General features: G+C 36.1%; 1 protein-coding gene across 1 annotated transcript; it reads left to right on the top strand.

Moving 5' to 3' along the window:
• The first annotated feature begins 949 nt into the window (after positions 1-949).
• Positions 950-23,001, top strand: LOC123542379 (coadhesin-like). Its single transcript, XM_053531586.1, has 12 exons — positions 950-1,003; positions 2,253-2,338; positions 3,393-3,464; positions 4,560-4,680; positions 5,076-5,219; positions 5,737-5,856; positions 7,628-7,801; positions 11,012-11,182; positions 17,977-18,153; positions 18,939-19,124; positions 19,301-19,528; positions 22,802-23,001. The coding sequence occupies exons 6-12, from the start codon at positions 5,817-5,819 to the stop codon at positions 22,933-22,935; spliced, it is 1,110 nt and encodes a 369-aa protein (XP_053387561.1). The 5' UTR covers positions 950-1,003; positions 2,253-2,338; positions 3,393-3,464; positions 4,560-4,680; positions 5,076-5,219; positions 5,737-5,816; the 3' UTR covers positions 22,936-23,001.
• Positions 23,002-25,283: the final 2,282 nt, after the last annotated feature.

The following is a 25,283-nucleotide window of genomic DNA, read 5'->3' as shown; positions in this document are numbered from 1 at the left end:
GTTTCAATCTGGGTCAGGTAGGATCATAAACTAGGTCACCAGGTCAAGTCAAAGGTAATGCTTGTTTACACTCTAGATACCTAATTTTAAGTTTCAAACTCATGGGAATTGATCAGAATGTTTATCTTGATGACCTCTAGGTCAGGTTCGAATCTGTGTTATGTGGGGTCAAAAACTAGGTCACAAGGTCAAATCAAAGGAAAAGCTTGTTAACACTCTAGAGGCCACATTTATGACTGTATCTTCATGAAACTTTGTCAGAATGTTAATCTTGATGATCTTTAGGCCAAGTTGGAATCTGGGTTATATGGGGTCAAAAACTAGGTCACCAGGTCAAATCAAAGGAAAAGCTAGTGAACACTCAAGAGACCACATTTATGACCATATCTTTATGAAACTTGATCAGGATGTTAATCTTGAAGATCTTTAGGTCAAGTTTCAGTCTGGGTCAGGTGGGGTCAAAAACTAGGTCACCAGGTCAAATCAAATCAAAGTAAAGCTTGTTAACAATCTAGAAGCCACATTTATGACTGTATCTTCATGAATCTTGTCCAGAGTGTTAATCTTGATGATCTTTAGGTCAAGTTATATCCTTGGTCATGTGGGGTCAAAAACTAGGTCACTAGGTCAGATTAAGGGAAAAACTAGTTAACACCCTAGAAGCCACATTTATGACCATATTTTAATGAAACTTGGTCAAAATGTTAATCTTGATGATCTTTAGTTCAATAGGTCAGGTGAGCGATACAGGGCCTTCATGACCCTCTTGTTAAAATAGACGTTTCCATTTTGGGTCCAATTTGGGCAATACCATTTATTATTGGAAAAGATGTTCACTGAAAATTTACTGACTGAGTAGCGGACAGTGCTAGCCGGATGTGCAGGCTGATTTGGTCTTCACTGGTCGCAAAGGTTAATTAGTTTGTTATTAGTAGATTATATATTTCAGACAGGCTGCCATTCCTTGCTCTGCTGTTACATGTATCTATTACTTTTACTGAAGGTAAGTTCTATGATAGAAGTCCTTGTTGAATGATTCGTTTTGTTGCTATAAATATGAAGCACCTTTGCTGAAGGTAGGTCTATGCTTACTATATTTGTAAATCTACATCAAATACCAATTAACCTCCGCTGAAGGTAAGCTACTGTATACTAAATATCATTGTTCATCAAATATCTAATGTCTTCTCTGAAGGTGTGTCTTATCATTGTGCATCAAATATTTACTATCTCCACTGGAGGTGTGTCTTATCATTGTGATTCAGATATTTACTATCTTCACTGGAGCTGTGTCTTATAATTGTGCATCGAATATTTACTTTCTTCACTGGAGCTGTGTCTTATGATTGTGCATCAAATATTTACTATCTTCACTGGAGCTGTGTCTTATGATTGTGCATCGAATATTTACTATCTTCACTGGAGCTGTGTCTTATGATTGTGCATCGAATATTAACTATCTTCACTGGAGCTGTGTCTTATGATTGTGCATCGAATATTTACTATCTTCACTGGAGCTGTGTCTTATGATTGTGCATCGAATATTTACTATCTTCACTGGAGCTGTGTCTTATGATTGTGCATCGAATATTTACTATCTTCACTGGAGGTGTGTCTTATCATTGTGCATCAAATATTTACTATCTTCACTGGAGCTGTGTCTTATCATTGTGCGTCAAACACTTATCTATCCTAAAGTAGATTCTATGCTTTTTCATCGATTTTATTATGCTCCATCGTATTTCGATTTGCCAAAAATATGGTACCTGCCTGTTTAGCTCAGTAGGGAGAGTGCAGATCTATGGGTCGCGGGGTTGTGAATTAAATTCCCGGGCGATGCATGTATTCTCCGTGTTAAATACATGTACGAGTATAAGACGATTGGAGTGAACAACAGAAAAAAAAAATATCTTCAAATATAAAATATACCTTCCTAGACCACTTGCCAGAAATTGCAATATTTTCAACGACATTCCTCTGGTGGCTCCCTTTTGATAGTGGCAAAACAAATATGGCTGCCAGGGGCGGGTGTCATTTTCTCGATATTGAATAAGTTCATAATGTTACATTACATTTATACGATGTAGATATACATGTATGTAATAAAAATGTTCTTATCTTTGCACTTTTTTTTTTTTAGCGGAAGAATTCTGCGTTCCTAAAGTCGCGCAATATTTCCGCTGCAGAACTCGTGCATATTTTGCGATACAAAGCTAATTACCTTTTTGTTTTATTCGAATGATAAATTTCAGGTGCTGTTTGCTATCAGTGTGACAGTATATCATTTGCAGACCCCGTCTCCACTTGCTCAACAACAGTAAAATGTTCCGGAAGTCAGGTAAGATACGTCTTGTCGGTATTTTTGTAAATATACGCAACGACACCTCTATGAACACACATTTATCTACATAAGCGGGAAATATCTTTCCTATCTGACAAAATTTTAATATAATTAACTTTCTGATACGCTCGGTTTGTTTACTAGTTAAACATTGGAAGGTCATTATCTGTTCATATCTGCGATAAAAACAACGGTTGATGCGTGGACCGGAAAATGAGCACTGTGACGTCAAATACGACGTCAAGTTGCTGCATGACGTCCGATTAATTACTACACGGAAAAATTAAGTCCAGCGTAATATTTACCAAAACGTTTCAAAAAGCATGTAAGAATGAAAACAACAACGGTTTTCTTGTGCTTTATCGTCTCTTTTACCACGGTTCATCGTTCAGAAGCTTGGATATTTAACCTCTTGTACTGACGCTCTCGTGGTTCAATTCCTGCGCATCTGAACTCCGTAATAACTCATGAGACCACACGAAGGCCTTGATTATTTGATGAACAAACTCTCTTAGCAAACCTCCTTTTGTCTTTCTTCTAAAACGGTATATTAAACCTTTATGACTACAACAATATGTATAAATAATTTGCTATATGTTTTATATGTATAAATGCATAAAGTAGCTTTCTGTTGATGTGTTGTAATATCAGAATGCATTTGAGCCGCGCCATGAGAAACCCATAGTGGCTTTGCGACCAGCATGGATCCAGACCAGCCTGCGCATCCGCGCCTGTCTGGTCAGGTTCCCATACTGTTCGCTTTCAAAGCCTTGTGGAGAATGAGAGAACGACTGTTAGCGAAACACATGGATCTTGACCAGAATGCGCGGATGCGCAGGCTGGCCTGGATCCCATGCTGGTCGCAAAGCCACATGTTGGGGTTTTCTCATAGCGCGGCGCATTTTGTATAAATTCCATGGTAATTACTTCCGTTTGGATATTTGTCTCACCATTTTCATGAACTGACTTGTTGTCCCACGGTTAAATTTGAAATGAAGTTATCAAACTTTACACAACATCAAACGTTTGCATATACTTGTATATATTGCAGATTTGTTTCGTTTCTCTGTTTATAAATAATATTGGGCAAGTCAGTCATAGGACAGGATGCACGGAGCAACAGGTACTTGTTTTACTCTTCTCTTCTCCTCATCAGTAGCCCTTTCTCCAGAGTCCAGTAATCTTGTGGAAATCTGTAAAAACGGTCAATGGGCGCATTGATTAGAACAAATCTGTTACTGGAGTAGTATACAACTCATGATGCCTTTTCTTTTCTACTACCGTATATCTTCGCTTATAAGACGCACTCGCTTATAAGACGTCAGCCATGCAATCTGGGGTTTATTTTCTTTAAATTTCCTTGTAGTAAACTCTTATAAGATGCCCCCACTCTTTGAACTGGAAATATGACTCCTTATAATGCGTCTTATGAGCGAAAATATACGGTATACAATCTGAATGACATCGCTTAGTTTTCGCCATACCATATTACAAATATCGTAAATCATGGCATTTATTTTCGCTACACCACTTTGTAATCATGGCACTCATTTTCTCCATACCAGCACTGTAATCGGTACACTTTTTTCTCTGTTGTTATCACGAAACTTATTTTCGCTATACCGCTTGTGATATTATAATCTTGACATTTAGTTTCGCTTAACCACTTGTAATATTATAATCTTGACATTTATTTTCGCTATACCATTTGCAGTATTGTAATCACGAAACTTCATTTATCTAGTTATTCCCTCTTTAATATGGTAATTTTCACACGTACTTTCGCTATACCTCTTATAACGTGGTAATAACGACACTTATTTTCTGTATACCATTTATAGATCTGTAATCACAACACTTAATTATTTTCATATTTTAATCTTCACACATAGTTTTGCTTTACTTTTTATAGCATTTTAATCATGACACTTACTTTCTGTATACCATTTGCTTTATTGTAATCACAGCACTTACAGTTCGCCCGAGTTGCTTTGCCAATGGAATTGCTCCATTTCGTTCAAATCTGGTCATTCTATGATTAACTGGGCGGGACTAACTGTAAGACGGTTAAAAGTTGAATACACAAGTTCGCTAACGCTCGCTCGAAATCAGTATCTTAAAACTGCTGTATTCAACTTAAAACCTATACTTAATTATTTTCTATTTAACATTTGAATTATTGGTATCACGACATTTATTTTCGCTATACCATATGTAGCATTGTAATCACGGCAGTGTAGGAGACCCAGGACTTGTTGGAAAACGTGACGTTGACATCTGCGTCAAGTGTTGCCTTGGTGATAGGTGCAATAACCAGCCATGTCAAGACATACAAACAGGTATGTACCGATCAGGTATATTCATCCATTGATGAACCGATCCTGAAATATGTGAATCATATTTTTTAGGGTAAATCTTGAGGATCGATTTTAACAAATTACCATGTTTGACCATGTTTTACCGTAAAATAGGGACATGGTAAGTTATAATTTATGGCTGAAATGTATCATCTTTATGTAAAATAACTAAAAAAGGTATCGATTGGAAAGTTAAAGTATCTATGGCTCATAAAGCCCTTGTGTGAAATAAGTCTGCCAAATGTTTTGTTATGAACATAAGATATTTAAATTTCTTGTTAAATCTTATTTCTGATAATTGATTTTCCCTAATATTTGTAAAAGGTTCGAATATCGATGAACATAGTAGAATGTAGTCATTTCTATTTATGTCGTAGAGGTTTGTTCGGAATGGGAGAAGTGGACGTCATGTGACGTCACATGCGGCAGTGGAACACAATCACGAAAGCGGCAATGTAAACATTCCACGCAGCAGACGATAAAAGATGAGACAAGACAATGCAATACACAAGCATGTCCAGGTGAGGAAAAAAATGCCTTGTGTTTTGGTTTCTAAGTACGCATGTATATAAAACTATGTATGTTCTAATATGAATAATATTCTAAGTGTACACCTTTATTATATTCCGATATTATTAAACAGGCGATATTTCTCGGATTGGTGCGTTCGTGTTTTGGCGCGGGCACCAAGGAAGAAAAGAAAAGATTTTTTTTGTGCTGGAGCCAGAGTGGAAAGATGTACAGGCTACAATTAAAAGAATTCTATGGCCGTATACGACGTCTTGAAAATCTCGCCCTGTCGTCTTGTCCATGCCAAAGGACAAAATTGTGAACTGTGATTTTGACCATGTCCTTTCACTTTATGTTCCTGTGTCATGGCGTCAGAAATTAGCTAACATACCTTGAAATAAAAATTTCAATATTAAAACAATACTATGAATTAAACGATGTGTAAAGTGTACATGGTTATTAATTTGTGACACATAACACATCTTTATAACGTTCGATTTAATGAATGACTTTAAATGATGTTTACAGATGTACGCGCTGTCTGCAAGGACGAGTACACTCACTGTTCTTCGCCTGACGTTCAGCAAACACTTTGCTCATCACAATCTATGGCAGAGAAATTTTGTGCCAGGACATGTGGACTTTGTCGTAAGTTGTTTTACATTTTAGTTGTTTTAGCAGATTATTAACCAAGTCAAAAATTGAAACCATTATTACTGGTTTGGTCTATAGGTGGACGGATGTTTAGACAGATGGATGGTGTCAAGTCCATACATCGTATATTTTCGCTTATAGGACGAACTAGCTTATATGACGTCGGTCATGCAATCATGGGTTTCTTTTTATTTTAATTTCCTTGTAGTAAATGCTCATAAGATGCTCCCCACTCTCTGAACTGGAAATATGACTCCTAATAATGCGTCTTATAAGCGAAAATATACGACAATGCGTGCAATGACGTTAGTTTGGACTGAGGTATTAAAATCAAACTTGGCGTGGCTCTGAGGCTGTGTTTGTGGTGCTCTGTGCTCCGAGAAATCTACCCTTGCCTATTATCTTTTGGCGTATGGCAAGCTGTAGTAAGACCTGCAAGACAGGAATTGCAAATGAGGCCAGTGGGTTTAATTTTAAGGCAACTGTTACAAAAAATAGTGGAACAATGAAACATTACAGTGTCCGCACAATAGTTTTGAATCATCTGTTGAAATGAAACTTAGGTTTTACTAAGTAGGTACATTACACGACTTTTTTTTTACTAAATTTCTAACGTTGCCTAAGGCTTTGATCAATGGTACCTTCCGGAACGTACAAATTTTGAAGGAAAGCGGTTCAAACCTCAATGGTGGCGGCTTTTATATAATATCAAGAGAGATACAAATGATCGAATTCAAGGTCGCTGCAACTAAACTTTCTTCTTTTGTTTACATCCTCTTATCTTGTAAACTGGAAGAGACATATCTTATCCAGAAGTTTTTTTTTCCTGTAATCTATATACAAATATTCAGTCAAAAATTATACAAAATGCTTAGCTAAAACTGTAAACTTAATTAATTTTGTCGGCTATTTTGCCCGTATCACAGTTATGTTAGAAAAGTACTTTCTATCCATATGTTTCGCAACCACGCAAGGTCGTTCCCGTTGCGGCTGCGCTATCCTATCTTTTAAGATATTCGATCCACAAATAGATAACATTTCGTTGCCTGGTGACCCCATGCTTTTTATCATTTGTAAGAACTGTGTCAGCTGAATAAGAATTAGTAAATAAGATGACCATAATAATATACACTACAGCCATGTTTTTACTGCGAAATGATAAATCTTACTCTGTAATAGCTGGATTTCTGTTGAAGTATCATTGAAAACTATAAAGTAAAAAAAACAAACATGTAATTTATATTTTCTTTTTCAGTAGACGGTACACTTTCAATTGATACCAAAATTATATGAGCTATATTTTAATAGCGCTGTTATACCAAAGTTACCAAAGACATAGAGTGGACACAAAATTGTAATACAGTGTTTTGCCTTTTACGTGTAGTACATTTAAACTTCCTGGTGACCATAGGTTACCAAAAGTTACCAAAGACATAGAGTAGAAACAAATACAGAGGAGGTTTTTTTTTTCTTTTTTTTATGATTAGTACTTTGAAACTTCCTATATTGACCATAGGTTACCAAAGACACATAGTGGTAACAAATAGAGAGCTTTGTGCACAGGTGCTGCTTTTTGGGCCATCTATGACCCGGATACTGTAACTCTTTTTTTGTCATTAACTTATAATAAGGTTATATTATGTTAACAATTTTCTACATACGCATTAAGAGAATGAAAATCAGTTTGAAACACATACAGGAGAGAACATACATTAGTTTCCCAGCAGCACTCCGCTTCTAATTGATTCCAATTTATCCAATTCAGCTGTTAACGGGCAGTGGTCAAGCTGGTCAGCGTGGTCCGGATGTACAGCGACTTGCGGAAGTGACGCACATAAATTGCGACTGCGCCTGTGCAATAACCCGGAACCGAAAAACAATGGATCCTATTGCATTGGTCAAGACAGAGAACGTCAACAGTGTCCAACGGCGTGTCCGGGTAATTAATCAGTATACGAATATATGTCGTTCTGCCATTTTGACATATATTGTCGACCGTCGTCGGGATCCTCGTTCATTTTCATATTTTTTCTGGATATATAAAAAGTGACCCTTTTTCTGGATAAAGAAATTTAAGGTTCCGAACTATTTCTTGCATCATATTAAGTTGTAATAGCAATATTCGGTCACATTTTCGTGGTAAATCTCAGGTATTAGATACCTAATAGTGTACCTGTTTTGAAGAATATTCTATTCCTACCATAAACCTACTTTCGACTTATATTTTTCAAGAGGCATAGGTTCAAGCCTAGCTGGGACAATTTTTTCCTTGAATTCCTCTTTTTTTCCTAGTAAGTTTTTACGTTTTTCAGGACTTATTATTGATTTATTGTTCAAAATTGGAAATTGCTGATTTGATAAGCGATTTCTTGCTGTTCAAAGTGAATTTACCTCTGAAACAGAAGCGCACATCTTTAAAAATACTGAGTTACATGCGGTAAAAAAAATTCTCTATTTTGCCTTTACTCTTTAGATTACATGTTGTGGAAGAAGTGTAGGTAGGTTTTACTTCTACTCCAAGCTTATTTTTGAATGAAGTGTCAAAATTATAAACAGTCCCATAGAACTCGCCCTTAATTTATCAATGTTGGAGTAAAGAGTCCTTCCTCGTATTTATCCTTTTACTTGAGACACAGCCTAGGAAAAATTGATACTTAAATAACTACAAAAATCTTCTACATAGATGTAGTTCGTAATACGTCATTTAAAGCACGAGAGTCATCTTACACCCTGGGGGATGTAAGATGGATTTTTCCAGCACCGGTGAAAATACCGGAAATCCCCGTCTGGTATGCAAGAATATAACAAGCGAATGTCGTTTTTTTTAAACATTTCTGTTAGGTAGCTAATACTTAAATGATCGCATATACACGAGGTTATACGAGGGATGTTCAAAATGAATTGCTTATTTCTATCTGGAGACTTCAAATTTTAAGTTAGCCCAAAAGGGCTCATTTCATGCCCTCGAAGTACTCCCCGTGGCTAGAAATGCAAAGTTTCAGCCGATGTATCCACTTCTTGAAGGCGTCACGGTACGCTGATTTGGGCACAGTAATAAGGTACTGATGAATGGCAGATCCAAGTGCCTGTCGGGACTGGTATTTCCGCCCAGCAAGGAATGATTTCAATTTCGGAAACAAAAAGAAATCACATGGGGCAAGGTCTGGGGAATACGGGGGGTGAGGCAAAACAGTTACTTTTTCTTTCTTCAAAAACACCGTAACTATTGCGGAGGTGTGAGCGGGGGCATTGTCATGTAGAAGACGGACATGTTTAAAACCAGTGGCAGGGCGTCGTTTCTGATAATACTTTTTCAGTTTCTTCAGTACTACGTCTTTGTAGTACTTTCCGGTGATGCTTTTGCCCTTTTTCACCGGCACTTTTATTGCGACTCCTTCACCAGAGAAGAAGATTGCATACAAAACCTTCTTTGCACTCAAAGAACGTTTGGCAATTATTGGGCGTTTGCTGTGTTTAGTGGCCCAGATCTTATTGCTAACCTTTCTGACGGGCTCATAATAATGGACCCAGGTTTCATCACCTGTGACGACATTGGCAAACTGCTTTTTGTCATATTTTGGAAACATTTGAAGCAGCTTTTTGGCCACTTTAACCCGTTGCCTCTTTTGCTCATCAGTCAACAGATGTGGCACCCATCTAGCAGAAATCTTTCTGACTTTCAAATGCTTCTTCAAAATAAGGTGAACCGTTGATAGTGATATGCCTACCTTTCGTGCAATATCACGAACTGTAAATCTGGCATCTTCTTCAATGATTTCCTTTATTCTGGAAACGATTTCTTTACGAGATGCAGATTTTGGCCTACCTGATTTCGGTGCATTTTTGATGGACTCTACACCAGACTCAAATTTCTTTTTCCACCGCCGAACTGTGTTGTGACACACAAGAAGGTCCATAAGCAGTAAAAATTCAGTCATCAGCTGCTTCAAAGAACAACCAAGTTTTGAGCGAGCTTTGATGTAAGCCCGTATTTCATCTTTCTTGTCGACGCTTCTACCAACCATTTTACTACAGTGGTCAATGACTGCGTGTATTCAAATGGCAAATTTTATGTCTTACACTTAGTCTAACATGTACATTTATACACCGTTGTGTAGATATTGAATAACCCTATACAGGTAGGTATTGGTTTTTATCGTGCCCCACGTGGGTATCGAGCTAGAGGACAATAAGCAATTCATATCGAACACTCCTCGTAGAATGCCAAAATCGTAAAAAAAAAATCGTAAAAAGTTGAAATTTACGTGAAATATACGTGACATAAGACTTATTTGAAATAACAATTGCAGACATGTCCTGTTACTAAGTTTCCACAGAAAAGTCATGTCGCACTTTCAATTACGATGAAAATTGGTTTACTCTCGGGATATGAATTATGATTATTGTTTAATACTTTTTTTCTCTTGTTTGGTGATCATAGCGATGCCTGTCAGAAGGTATAAACACTTGTCCAGTGGATTAGATAAACAACTTTGTCAGACCTTAATAAAAAGGATAGTTATTAGTATTATTTCGCAAAGAACGTGTGAACTTATATCTAGATCTAACCTGCTGAGATGAAAATACTTATTAATAATTATATACGAGGTTTTCGACGCCGATTGACGATATAGAAAATAGTTAAATTGTAGAGAAAAAATGGACAATACAAGTTTTAGATAAAGCATATGTTTTGCTTTTTACCTTTTTTCTTTTTTGTTTTAATATATCTAAAGATGATCTTGTTGATGTAATGTTATTGCAATATTTTCGTTTTAAAAAAGACAGTCAGAAAATAAAACGTTAAAGCCATACTGTATTAGTTCATATATTACAAACAGTTGATGGTTCCTGGTCGTTATGGCCACAAACAGTTGATGGTTCCTGGTCGTTATGGACATACTGTATTAGTTCATATATTACCAACAGTGGATGGTTCCTGGTCGTTATGGCCATACTGTATTAGTTCATATATTACGAACAGTGGATGGTTCCTGGTCGTTATGGCCATACTGTATTAGTTCATATATTACGAACAGTTGATGGTTCCTGGTCGTTATGGCCATACTGTATTAGTTCATATATTACAAACAGTGGATGGTTCCTGGTCGTTATGGCCATACTCTATTAGTTCATATATTACAAACAGTGGATGGTTCCTGGTCGTTATGGACAGAGTGGTCAGCATGTAGTCAGACTTGTGGCTTCGGCCTCAGGACCAGAGATAGGACATGCACTCATCCGCGCCCAGCACACGGTGGAAAACAATGTACAGGTCCATCTTCCGAAAATCACGGCTGCCGTGACGCTCTATGCCCAGGTAATCTTGTTTTCAATATCGTTTAAAGGTAAATTTGTTGCTTTTTATATCTTTTCATCGAAGTCCTTGTCGCACCTTACAGTTGATAACCGGACTGTTGATACAGAATAAGTCTTGCTCAGCAAGTGTTTACTATATAAATATGGTATTTAGACGGATTGTCGAAGTGGAACCTCAATCATACATAATATATGGACATGGTACACACATACACCACACTGGATAACCGTGATAATCTTGACGCCCGCTGGAAATGTAACTCAGCTGGAAATGTAACGCAGCTGTAAATAGGTAGGTAAAGTTTTTCATTTATTTCTATTAAAACGAAGCCAATTCTTGCAAATCAACTTGACAGTTTTATCAAGGAATGACCATTGCTTACATTTACAATTTCTGGGCCAAAAACGATCGTTATGTTTTGAGATATTCGCTAACAATTTCTTCACTTTGAAAAATCGAGCAAAAATCCAAAGTTTTGCGCAAATTGTTTTGTTTATGAACAACCTGTGAAAAATTTTATCATCTGGTTGAACAGATGTGTCCTTTCGGAACACCTGTGTGAAGTTTCCGGGTTTTACGTTATTCCTGAAAAAGTATATTAGCCGTTAAATAGGCATGGTCGAAAAAAAAGACTGTCGAAAACGGCCGCTAGTGCTGTCGTTGAACTCAGATGTTAGCATTTATAGACTATCCATTAACTCCGATGATTTTGAATACTTTTGTAAGTAAAAAGTATTACTGGCAGTAATTTGACGGAAACGTAATTATTTTTAAAATTGGCACTTTCATTTCAAGAGGCTTTAGGACTATATTCCTTCACACCCGGGCTGAATTTAAACGTAGTGCACGCGTTCTTGCCATTTTTCCAGCATGCGAAAGCCAACCATATATTTTTTTGCAGTTACACCGAAGCAATATATAAACTATTCTCCTCTAAATCATGATAATTTCCTTGATTTGACATATTTACAGTACCTGATTTTGAATATAGATGTTCCGTCCCATTTAATTTCACAGTTGAGCTCCGAGCTCATTTACTAAACGTAGTCCTGTTTCTATGGCTAAATTCACGTCATATTTCTTCACTTTTAAGCTGCTTATAACCGGTGCATATCTTGACTTCTTCCAGTCTCCATTTTCACAGCATGCTAATTTAAGAAATTTGGATAAACCTTGGCTAACCTTTAAAGCGACTTCCCTTAGATCTTTTAATCGCAAGCCTATCAGATTAAACAGTCGCTGAAGCTTAATTTTGAGATTCAACACTTCTCTATCGGAAATATGTTCTTCACCAAACGCCTCTACATATTGCGAAATTCCAGAAATTATATTCTTTTCCTCTTTGTATCTCTCCTTTCGGTCTTTAAGAGTAGGCTCATTTTCAAATCCCCAACAATCTATATCTCCAGCTTGCTTTCCTTTTCCTTGTGCGATTTTTTTACCATCAATGCCAATTTTTATTATGTTTGTTTGGAGATGTTCAGCTAGTTTAGCAATACTTTCGTTTAAAATTCCAGGATATATTGGATCTAAACTTTCCTGATTCAGTACACTTAGGGATGGTACTGCGAAGTTAACGTTTGATTCTATTGAACTGCAGTAGCCTTTAGACTGTTCACCTGACACAACTTGTCCGGTACTTCGAGGCCCAGACATGAATCGTAAGAATTTTCCTTTGAACAGCCTATAGCCTACTTCCCAAAATTTCAATGTTTCGGACTGAAAATAACGCATTTGTGAAGTAATAGGATTGGAATACAAATCTAGCTGTCCGTGTTCTCGAAGTTTGTCTAAAACTACTGGTAGGATTTCTTTCAGATACTTTACGTCATCTTCTTCCACAGAATCATCATTGATATTTTGTGATTTTTCTTCATCTGCTCCAATATTCAAAAACAAATTAATTTCATTTTCTGAATTTCTTTCGTAACTTACTGATGATTCATTTGTTTCAAAGCTTCTTTTCTTAATATTTCCTCTTACATATTGAGTACGGTAACCGGTTTTACCAGAACTGAAATCAAGCTCGAGTTTTCTGTATTTCAATTCTTCCTTTGAATGAACTGTTAACAAATGATGTAAAATATCGTTGTATAATTTAAATCCTAATGTGCAGTGATAACAATGATACAGTTCCTTATATTTTTCTTTTATTTGCGGTTGTGATTGATACCCGTAAAGTCTTGCAGATGTTAGAAAACTGTCATCTGTTGTACAATGTCTGTCCACTCTGTCCTTTGAAAGGGATATAACATTATCGCTTGTTACACTTATTTTGCACTCTTTTGGAATAATATCCTCGAAACTTTTAGTTCTATACCCAAATTTTCCAGTTTCAGAGTTCAGTTCTTTCTCTTTGTACTTCAGGCATTTGTGGTCATGATTTTTGATAAGATGATGTATAATGTCTCTGTACACCTCATACACCGCTGAACAATAGTAACAGATGTACATGATTCTGAAATCAAATGTAAACTATATACATTATCGAGAAACGACTGGCAACTTAATAAATAAGTACATGCATGATCCATAAACAATATAACAATGAATTAAATTGAATTTTGAAATTATAAATCATGTATTACGTGAAAAAAAGAAATAAACCCATTATATCATTGCCTACCAACTGTAAATCAGCTACTTCATCCAGCATATTTTTCTACTGAAAAAAGGTAAGGAAAAGGACATATTGAAACAAGTTAAATTGCCCTGCAATACATAGTTAGCAATCAAATAAAACCACATGCAAATAAAAGTTATACTATACGACACTATAGTACAAACATTAATCAAAAATGCAACCTTGACCTTCCTGAGTTTCACTGTGTAATTAATAATATAAAATTAATTCAAAATACCACACTGAGTAACAAAGTTACGCTCCGGACACGAATTGTTGCTTGGAGACCGGACTCGAAACTGCGACCTTAATTTTCAAGGAAGGATGACGACTCTTGCATGTCTAAGATAATTTGGCTGTAGTAAACATTTGCGTAACATATTTCAAAATCTCTCGATGAATGATAAAGTCATACGCCAGACAAAACAAAATGTTGCTTTATAAACCTATGGAAAAAATGGAATTAATACCATATATTTGAAATTTTGTCTATGCATGTAGAAATTGCCAGTCTGACACAAAATACTTATATATAGGTCTGTGTTATTTTTTTTTTGTTATACTGACATTGGAGGTGGCCATTAATGAATGGGCCTCAGCAATACTTGTATCATTGGTAACACATGTTTGAAGTTTAAAAATTAATACTTAAAAACAAAGAAGTATTATAGGTCTTTGTTAAAAATCAGTCCATGCATGTAGAATCAGATTCCGGACAAGACACTGCGGGCGGACGAACGGACAGACGAAAGGAACTAAGCAACTTTTAGACCCTAAACCAAACGGACAATGATAATGAAATCAACCAGAATTACTCGACAAGGCAATAAGGACCATACATAAGTATATTCAAATTGTTTACGGACTGCAAGTATACACATTTTACACAAATTAAAGACGAAAGAAGTCGCAAAAACACAGACAGGCAAAACAGATCCAAAATATACATAAAGAAGAGACTCTACGGGGCATATTACATGTCTACAAGACATTTTTTTTACTTTGATACAGCTGTATTCTCGATAGCCGACAGCTGACTTCAACAACTGCCTTTTGCAAATACAGCGGCCGTTTTCGACAGTCTTTTTTTTTTCGACCATGCCTATTTAACGGCTAATATACTTTTTCAGGAATAACGTAGAACCCGGAAACTTCACACAGGTGTTCCGAAAGGACACATCTGTTCAACCAGATGATAAAATTTTTCACAGGTTGTTCATAAACAAAACAATTTGCGCAAAACTTTGGATTTTTGCTCGATTTTTCAAAGTGAAGAAATTGTTAGCGAATATCTCAAAACATAACGATCGTTTTTGGCCCAGAAATTGTAAATGTAAGCAATGGTCATTCCTTGATAAAACTGTCAAGTTGATTTGCAAGAATTGGCTTCGTTTTAATAGAAATAAATGAAAAACTTTACCTACCTATGTACAGCTGCGTTACATTTCCAGCTGAGTTACATTTCCAGCGGGCGCCAAGATAGCCGGTTATCCAGTGTGATACACACAACTTCAGTACACACATTCACATACACAAGCACACACACGCAAACATGCACCACTTGAAATGAACACAACACAAAATACAACACAATACACTTGCAATAGCTTTACTATGATTTTAATAGTGTAATGTACTATTTTTAAATTGTCTCTTGTAATTCTATATAGAATAGCCATTTACTTGTATGATACGTGTGAATTTTTATTGTTTGTATATGTGTATAAAATGTAAATGGATGAGATTCAAATAAATTAATAAATAAAAATATATGAATTTCGGCTTAATCGATTTTTTGATAACTGCCATAGATTTCACACTCCGCCGAAGGAATATAGTTCTCAAATGGCAGCACATTAAACAATCTCATTAAAGTACATCTCCTATTACGCTACGCATAGGATCTGAGAACGACCTATTCATAGCCTCGTTCTGACGACCCTTTCGCTAGCCCATCAGATTAACTTACAACATTTTGCAAAATCTACCTGTAGCTTTGACTTTTGTTATTTACAATTCTTATGTCGTAATGTGTCAGATAGCCGATTAGCTCAATCGGTAGGCCACTTGCTTTGCACGTCAGGGGTCCCAGGTTCGAGCCCTGGATTGAACGCACATTTTTCTTAGTCTTTGACGTTGGAACAAGTTGTCTGATTGGTTAAAATAAAAATAGCAATACTGGAAATCCAAAATATACAGAAGACGTATGTGAATGGGTCGTTCTCAGATCTTCGTTTAGAAGATCAAGTACTTAAGTCAGATTGCACATTAAACGAGTGAAATTACCACGCTTCACTGAGCACGAGCACTTAAATTGAATGTAGACACGATGTGCCCGCTGACCTGTTAACTAAGCACGCTTTATACACGAGACAGTGTTCTTATCGCTGAATGGCGGATTTTTCATTGAAGATTTTACATTAATGAAATTCACAAATAAATAAGCTGTACTAAAAAATTCAGAATTTAGGGGAAATAAAAGCTCGGATATTTGTTATTTTTAATCACCACAAAGAAGTGAAATAGAATGACAAAACTTTGATAGACTTTTCCAATGATTTATGATACTTGGAAATTTATTGAGAAAGGAATTAATTATATTGCCGAATATAATATTACTTAGCTCTCAGTTAATCTGTAAAATTATTACTATTTTAAAGCAAAAGCAAAATATTTCATGCTCAAATGATTTGGCTATTATATGTAGTAAAGTCAAGTTTCACTTTATTTAAACTGATAAATGGATTCACTTTATTTATTTATAGTCAGGTCGTATATCGATGATCAGTACTCCGTATTCCGTTGTATCATGTTTGTACTCTGTGTTTCGTTGTATCATATTGTATCGTACTCCGTGTTTGTATTATCATGTTCAGTCATGTGTCCACTTGTGCATTTGAACTTGTTTTGTAGATAGAAGACGTTTTCATTGGTCAGTTATCTTCATGCACAAATAACAACTTTTGGCGCGAACTAACAATTGCACGGCCCTCTATTCTTCATTCTTGAGAATCATTGTCCGAGTGAACGCAAGTTACTCTAGAACTATTGTTATACTGTAGTAATTTAATGTCCTTACCTTTGGACAATTTACTATGTTATAAGTGTACCTTTGCTAGTCGATTCTGGTAAGATATTTTCTTTAGTATTAGTTCTTTTTAAATGCAATGATGACTTATTTACCGCGAGAGATCTATTTTGTGAAATCTGTATTTTTCACATCTGCTATTGTTTTATTGTAATTCGTATTTTCTATGTTCATGATTTTACTGTTTTATGTTGTAGGTTTTTCTCTACACGTACTATACTGGTACTGTCCAATAAATTGAAGAAACCTCAAAATAGTTGTGTTATACAAACTACCTATACTACATATAGTCTATTTTAATTTGCAACATGGTAATCAGTTATATATGTATTCCTTAAAAGTCTGATCGTCCCTGCTCTAATAAATGACCTTGAAAATGTGTTTCAGTTCTGTTCCCTATGTTATTATAGTTTGATGTATATTTGCCCAATAGTTATTTAAGAAATAATAAGTTTCCATGTGTGGTTTATCGTAGAATAATAACCCGTGTTTTGAGTTCTTATGCGTAAGAATATATCACGAAGGCCGTAGGCCTGAGTGATATATTGTTTCGTATAAGAACGAAAAACTAGGGTTATTCTACGATAAATCACACTTGGGAACTTGTTATTTCGATTCTAACACGACATACCAGTATCAACAATGTTAGAAAAAATGGAAACCACTTTTTACGACCGTGCTACGCACCTGGATCGGATGGCGTCATTGCACGCGAGTGGTTTATTGCAGAATAACCCGAGATAGATTTTGCTCTACATGTATGTAGGTTATTCGCTAGTCGTGTTAGAATACAAAATGTATGATTGTTTTGTTATTGTGTGTATGTGTCTACATGCACATTTGTGCAGTCTGCATTGTTCATATTTCGTCATTAAATTCACAATGAACATATAAATTTGGCAGTGCGACGTTAAAAATCAACAACAACAACAACAAAAAAAAAAGAAAAAAAAAAAGAAACAACAACAACAACAACTGGAACTAGTTTAACAGTCCCAACAGAAAGGGACATAGCTGATCTTGGACCTGACAATCAGTCCTCCAGTATTTACAATGCTTTAACTATCTCTGTTGTTTTGTCAGTGGATGGCGGGTGGTCTGACTGGTCTCCATGGCATGGATGTAGCGTCACGTGCGGAGGCGGAACCATGTCAAGAGTTCGCACGTGTTCTAACCCTTCCCCTCAGAATGGTGGCAAACCTTGCCAAAATCCTGCGCACTTTTTGGATTCAAGACCTTGTGCAGCGGATGCCTGTCCAGGTTTGTGTACATTATATGAATAAACCTATATAGCATATTGTTTCAGATTTCTGCCACATCGTACTGGCGGGGCAAAGACACGACAAAACAGAAAAATCATCCTGTGTAGTTTTATGCATGTATGTAGGCCTACATTGTATATGTATGCGTATACATGTATATGAGTATGTATGTACATGTGTGTATATGAACATATATGTACATGTGTAAAGTTTCAGTTTTATAGTATTGCTTTTAGTACTCTCCAGTGTTTTTTTTAAAATCTATATGGAGTTGTATGTACACTACGAGACTTGAAATTTGTTAATAACTATTAAAGGGCGTCGGAAAATTATTTTTATTTCTGTCGCGTTTTGCGAATTTTACTTGTAAAATATGTGGCGCTGTCTTTGAAGAACTTTGTAGATAACGAACACACTGTACACACTTTCTCAGTCGGGCGAAGTGTTTGAGAACAGTACTGAGAACTGATGGTATACGTTTTCTGTGGAAGAAAGCACTGATTTTGGAAAACACTGATTTTGTCGTCTTCAGCACACCTGATCTTATGAAAATCCGTCAAGCAATAACCAACATATAAGCAAAATGTTTACCTGAATCGGGACGTTTTTATCAAGTGTACGGTAACCAAACGTCGAGTGGGTTGGCCACCCTGGTAGTCGCTATGTATACATAGAGTAGATCTATAGTACATACTAGATCTAGATCTACATAAATAATATTTCAGAAGAGCATTCCATATATATATATATTAACCTTTGTCTTACTTCTCTTTTTAATTTCAGGCGATGCAATTGATGGAAACTGGGCAAATTGGTCACCATGGCATCAATGTTCCGTGACGTGTGGAGGTGGTATGACGTTTCGTTCTCGAACATGCTCGAACCCCGTACCTGAAAATGGAGGGAAATCTTGTGCAAATCCAGCTTCTTTCATAGACAGAAGAGCCTGCGGGGAAGTAACATGTAAAGGTAAAAATCTGGAAAAAAGCTTTAATTGTCAAGGCGAAACAAAGATGTGTTACTTGTGAATGTATTTGTCAAAATATCATGTTTGTCTAAAAACTCTGTCTAGAATGGATGCGAACAGAATACAGTAACGTTTCAATTTATCGTTTGAAAGACATGAATATTTTTCTTTGATGCAGCGATAAACTATGCAACAACACAGGTCACGCAAAAAGTGACGTCATCAATGGTTTCAACTACGTCGCTCAGTTTCACGACATCATCTTCATTCACAACAAAGCCATCTCTGGTACCATCGATTGGTTGTACTGACCAGGTGTTCTGCTCGGATACACACATTCAACCGCTTGTTTGTCAGGATGTCTACATGGCAGCAACATACTGTCCAAAAATGTGCGGAATATGTGGTAAGAAAAATATACTGAAGATCTGTGTTTTTCCTACTCTACATGTAGAGCAGATATACTAGTATTATACGCCCTATTCACTTTCAGTATTTGATGTAGCCAGTCAATAGAAAAAGTGTTTATTACGACCCAAGACTGCATAACTGAAAGAAGTTTGACAGGAAATGACGTCATTGACATTGACCAGACGATATTAATGGTAATGATCATTTAGCGTAGCTGATTAACATTATATTAATTTCTTTCTAGTTATTTTGGAGTAATTTGAAGACACAACTACGACAGTTATCTTTGTAATCTGGTTTTAATGGTGGTGTTATTCACACATTTCATAAGATTCTGGGCCATGGTGATTGTCCAGGAACTTCGGTATGCTGTAAATAAAAAGCCTTGTTTGGTGTTCAGCACTAAACTTTCTACGCCGTCGGCGTTGTATTTAAAAAATTTACGGGACAGGTAGATGACTCCACACTAGGTAGTTCTGCTTTGGTATAAATCTGTCTTCTGGTGTGCTTCGTCGAGCCCTTATTGGTGTGCCTTTGATGACTTTGTTCTGTACATTGAGTATATGTACACGTATGCTTCCGCAGGGTTTCTTGAATATATTTTTACACAGACAACATATTTTGTGTTTTACAAATGATGCATTTGTTACCATATACATGTATCAGTGATTCAATTGGCTGGGATAACTTTTATTTACACTGTCCTGTAACTTCGGAACATAGCGACGATAAAGAATGAGGCCCGCCCGCAACTGCAACAATGCTTGGACTGGCACCTTGTGTCTACCTCCATCATCAAAAGCTGGGAAATCGCAATATGACTTAAATTGTGACGGTGTGCCACTCTCGCAAAAAGAAGAAAAGAATGAGGACTTGCGCGCAATAAACCGGTTTACGCTTGCCACTGACCAAGGCGGTGCCCCACTATGTTCCTTAACACGTTCCTTGTTGTCCATTAGTTTTACTCCGTCTATAATTATGTTTATGTGTATCTGCCAATCGTTTACCCATGCATACATACACTAATATGGGGTTTTGTTTTCTTGAGGTTGTGTTCTTCCAAGATTATGGTTTATATAGGTTAAGGCCAGGATGGGTATATGAAGGTTTACACTTCGGATATTATTCAGTGTTGAGTATATGAATGTTAACGCCGATGAAATTAGACAAAGTTGGGTATGTGAAGGTTAAACCTACTCAATTAGACAAGACTTTGTATATGAAGGTTTACACTACGGATTTTAGACAAGACTGGGTATATGGAGGTTTACGTTACGTATATTAGACAAGACTGGGTATATGAATGTTTACATTAAGGAAGGTACACAGGACTATGTAGATAAAAGGTTTACGCTACGGAAATTAGAACAGAGTTGGTATATGAAGATTTACGTCTAGGAAATTAAACCAGATTTGGTATATGAAGGTTTGCGGTACGGAAGTTAGACAAGACTTGGTATATGAATGTTTACGTTACGGAAGGTACACAAGACTATGTATATGAAGGTTTACGCTACGGAAATTAGAACAGAGTTGGTATATGAAGATTTGTGTCTAGGAAATTAAACCAAACTTGGTATGTGAAGGTTTGCGGTACGGAAATTAGAGAAAACTTGGTATATGAATGTTTAATATGGAAGGTACACAAGTCTATGTATATGAAGGTTTACGCTACGGAAATTAGAACAGAGTTGGTATATGAAGATTTGCGTCTAGGAAATTAAACCAGACTTGGTATAATAAGGTTTGCGGTACGGAAATTATAGAGGACTAGGTTTATGAAGGTTTAAGTCTCGGAAGTAAGACAAGATAAGGTATATGAAGGTTTACGCCATGGAAATTAGACTAGTACATATGAAGGTTTACGTCTCGGAAATAAGACAAGATAAGATATATGAATATTTACACCACGGAAATAAGACTAGTATATGAAGGTTTACGTTTCGGAAATTTAACTATACTTGGTTTATTAGTTTAATCATGTTTTATTGCTTATATGTACATGTCAGTAAATACAGAAACAAAACGATATAATAAGAAGCAAAAAGGGTTGAGCTCAAGTTCATACAACATTAACGATCGGCCCTCCACCAGAAAGAAAGTAAACAAAATAAATAAGTGTATATTATTATTTAATAATGGGATATTTTAAGCTATTTGTAACATGCATACATATGAAGCAAAAAGCAGAAAATACACAAATATGTTATGGTATATGGAAGTTAACAATATCTCTTTATAAACGTTATTGTTCAATGCATCCTTGTTCTTTTTTCCTTGATGTTTGTTCTGTAATCCGATACTTTGAATGGCCAACTCATGTTTATCTTCCTCAGCCTAGACCCCTTTAGGTATTTAACACATTTTTTGGCGTATTTTTTATAAAATCGTTTGTTGTGCAAGTGTGACAGCTGTATTCTCACTGTGTAAAATGAAAAAAGATAAGATTGCAATCTTTGAATGAAAAGTCAAAAAATACACGAAAGTCCTTCGTACTTGTACAAATTATATTTTATCAGAAATAGGAAAAGAGTTCCCCTTTCTAGGAAGCATTTTAATCTCAGCATTAGGTTGTAACGTAACTATGTTGATGATATTTACCTTAACCAATTATGTTTAGGTATGTATAATAAATCTTTTATCACTACCTTATGATTAAATACATCTATTAAATACTGTATTAATTAAAACCCATATCTATTCCAGGTGAAACAAGCGACGCGCTACCCTGTGTGTTGGCAGTGTAGACCGGAGATGTAATGGTCGGATGTTTAAATCTGGTGTAAAAAGCGCACCAGCACCCTGTGTCGATAGTGGCAGCAGAAATTAATTATTCGATGTATGAATATTATATTACAGGTGGCGAAAGTTGAAATGATCCGATGTATATATATCAGGTGCAAGAAGTCTTCCACCACCCTGTGTTGACAGTGTCGACGGAAGTTGTAATGATCCGATAAATATATTTCAGGTGCAACAAGCGCTCCGACACCCTTTGTCGACAGTGTCGGCGGAAGTTGCAACGATACTGTGAATATATTTCAGGTGCAACAAGCGCTGCACCACCCTGTATTGACTGTGTCGACGGAAGTTGTAATGATATACTATGAAGATATTTCAGGTGCAACAAGCGCTGCACCACCCTGCGTAGAATCCGTCGACGGAAGTTGTAATGATACTTTGAATACATTTCAGGTCATCACGCGCTGCACCACCCTGTGTTGACAGTGTCGACGGAAGTTGTAATAATCCTATGTATACATTTTAGGTGCAACAAGCGCCCCACCACCCTGTGTTGACAGTGTTGGCGGAAGTTGTAATGACCCGATGTATACACAGTTTGCCTGCACCGATAATGAGCTAGCTGCACTTTGTGCGAAAACTTGTGGTGTCTGTCATTGAAAAATAATACTTATAATGTGGAACAAAGCATAATTGATCTTTAACATTGTCGACTGATATTTTTTTCCATGACATATTTCTTTTCTTTAAGGGATACGTATATTTTACACAGATGAGAGCTATTAAACTTGCGAGATATGTAGAGGTATTTGTGTCAGCTGTAACACTTTTATGGGTACAACATTCTATGTATTTTGCACCTGCGTGAAGTTATTGTTGTTACTGCTCTACTGCTACCGTCACGTCAGTGTATTTTGCGCATACGAACACTCAATTTGTGCGAATATAGCGAAAATAAAATTTCGTCGCCACAATGCCGCAACTAGCTTTTTGATAGTTTCGGGAAAAGATGTTTTAAAGATATGAGTGTCAATGACTTTACACTAATTACAGCCTTGTTGAACTAAAATTTAGCCGATTTATGTTGATTCTACATCATCATACAGAGGACAATGCCATACCTAATGACTCTAAAATTTCAATTTTGGCAAAAATGGACTTACATCACTCTTGAATTAAGGCGACGAAATGCGTCTTGAAAATTGCGAAGTCTAAAATACATGTGTATATATTCTCTTCCATACGCTGTAATGCGTCGATCAGGTTATTTTATACCCGGATATTTTCACTGAATTCAATGAACCATTTTCTGTATTTAAAACACTTTGATGACGATTTTCCATACGAGTTGTGATAGTAACAAGAGGAATCGAAATCGTCATGTTTAGTAAAAAAAAAAAAGACCTCTATTAGCCTCAGGTTTGTAACGCTTACATAAAAACTCATTTAGAAGAGCCATCGGTTTCTTTTTGCTACGCCGGTATTTGGCAAATTTAGCATATATTTATACGCGCTTCACAAAAATGAAAACAAACTGTTTTAAATTGTAATATTTACTAACCTATTTGAAAGTTAGTATGATTCTAACATATATAATTTCTATTATTTTGAAAATATGTATGAAAATAGTGCATTTGCCAAAACGAATTTGCCATGGCAGATCGGTCTTTTGCCATGGCAAAATAACTGCCAAGGCAAGAACATTTATCATTTTTCCATGGCATATCAGATTCTTTTTTTTTTGCTCAGATTTTCTGAAAGACGTGTTTTATTTATATCCGGACTTAAGTATAGGTAGAATTACAACTTTTTTATACTATTATCTCACTTTTTAATTTTTTACACGGTAAAAATCCGTCATGACCAAATTGCCATGGCAAAATCTGACAAATTTTGCCTTGGAAAATATTATTAAAATTCATGACAAATGACAAGCTGACAAGTACAAAAGCAGTCGTTCTCTCGCTTTACTAATAGAGGATCTGGCATGCTTATTTAGAAAATACTAACTGAGTCAGTTGTTACTGTCCAAAGTCAATATATTTCAGTTCATAATGAATTGCATTGATCTTGAATGCGAGGCATTTCTTAGACTAACAACCCTTTATCATTTGCACTGTATCTTGTGATGTATGTTCATTTCGCTACGCTTAGTCTGTGGAACACGCCCATTATGACGCAGTGTTAGAATATTTATTCCATGGAAAACGCCCATTATGACGCAGTAATAAAATATATATTACATGGAAAACGCCCACAACGACGCAGTGATAAAGTATCTATTCCTTGGAAAAGCACATTATGACACAGTGTTAAAATATCTATTCCGTGTAAACCCCCATTAACCCCCATTATGCCGCAGTGTTATAATATCTATTCCATGGAAATCGCTCATTTTGACATGTTGAAATATTTGTTCCATGCAAAGAGCTATAAAAATAAATAGATTGGCAACTTGAAAGGCATATAGAGCAAATCTCGCCAACCTCCCGTGACAAAAAAACGAGATCTCGTTTACCGGAAGTGGCGCTTTCTCCACGCGCCATTTTGTTTGCGAAAGCAATTATTCATCGGTAAAATAATTATCACCGTATGACCACGCTTCTTTCGATGGCAAAAAAAAAAACGTGTACCATTTCACATTAAGCTAATTTTGTTTTAGAAGCTAACGTGTATTTTAAATGTAGTTTTAAAGGTACACATTGTAACTCCATGCTCGCTGATGTTCGTTTTTAGTAAGATAACGCCGAATCACGCTATGACACGAGCTCACGCGAGATTACAGCCAGTTGCCATTCTGTGTATTTTATACTTCTTTGTTCCATGGAAAACGCCCATTATCAAGCAATGTTAAAATATTCATTCTTTGGTAAACGCCCATAATGACCCAATGTTTAAATATTTACAAACAAATATATATCTAAAAGTAAGGAAACAATCAATAAATCAACCAATCGGTCACCAGATTTTATTTTATTTGGACTTCAGTTCAAAATAGAATGTGTGTA

This window comes from Mercenaria mercenaria, chromosome 19, assembly GCF_021730395.1.
Source record: "Mercenaria mercenaria strain notata chromosome 19, MADL_Memer_1, whole genome shotgun sequence".
Classification (NCBI taxonomy): Eukaryota; Metazoa; Mollusca; class Bivalvia; order Venerida; family Veneridae; genus Mercenaria; species Mercenaria mercenaria.
Note: the sequence above shows the minus strand (reverse complement) of the source record. Positions and strands in the feature narration are given on the sequence as shown.

Coding starts and splice junctions, on each gene's coding strand:
- LOC123542379 (XM_053531586.1), top strand. CDS start 5,817: ATGGCAGAGAAATTTTGTGCCAGGACATGTGGACTTTGTC. Junction 11,183..17,976: donor CCGTGACGCTCTATGCCCAG/GTAATCTTGTTT, acceptor TTGTTTTGTCAG/TGGATGGCGGGTGGTCTGAC. Junction 19,125..19,300: donor CGGGGAAGTAACATGTAAAG/GTAAAAATCTGG, acceptor TCTTTGATGCAG/CGATAAACTATGCAACAACA.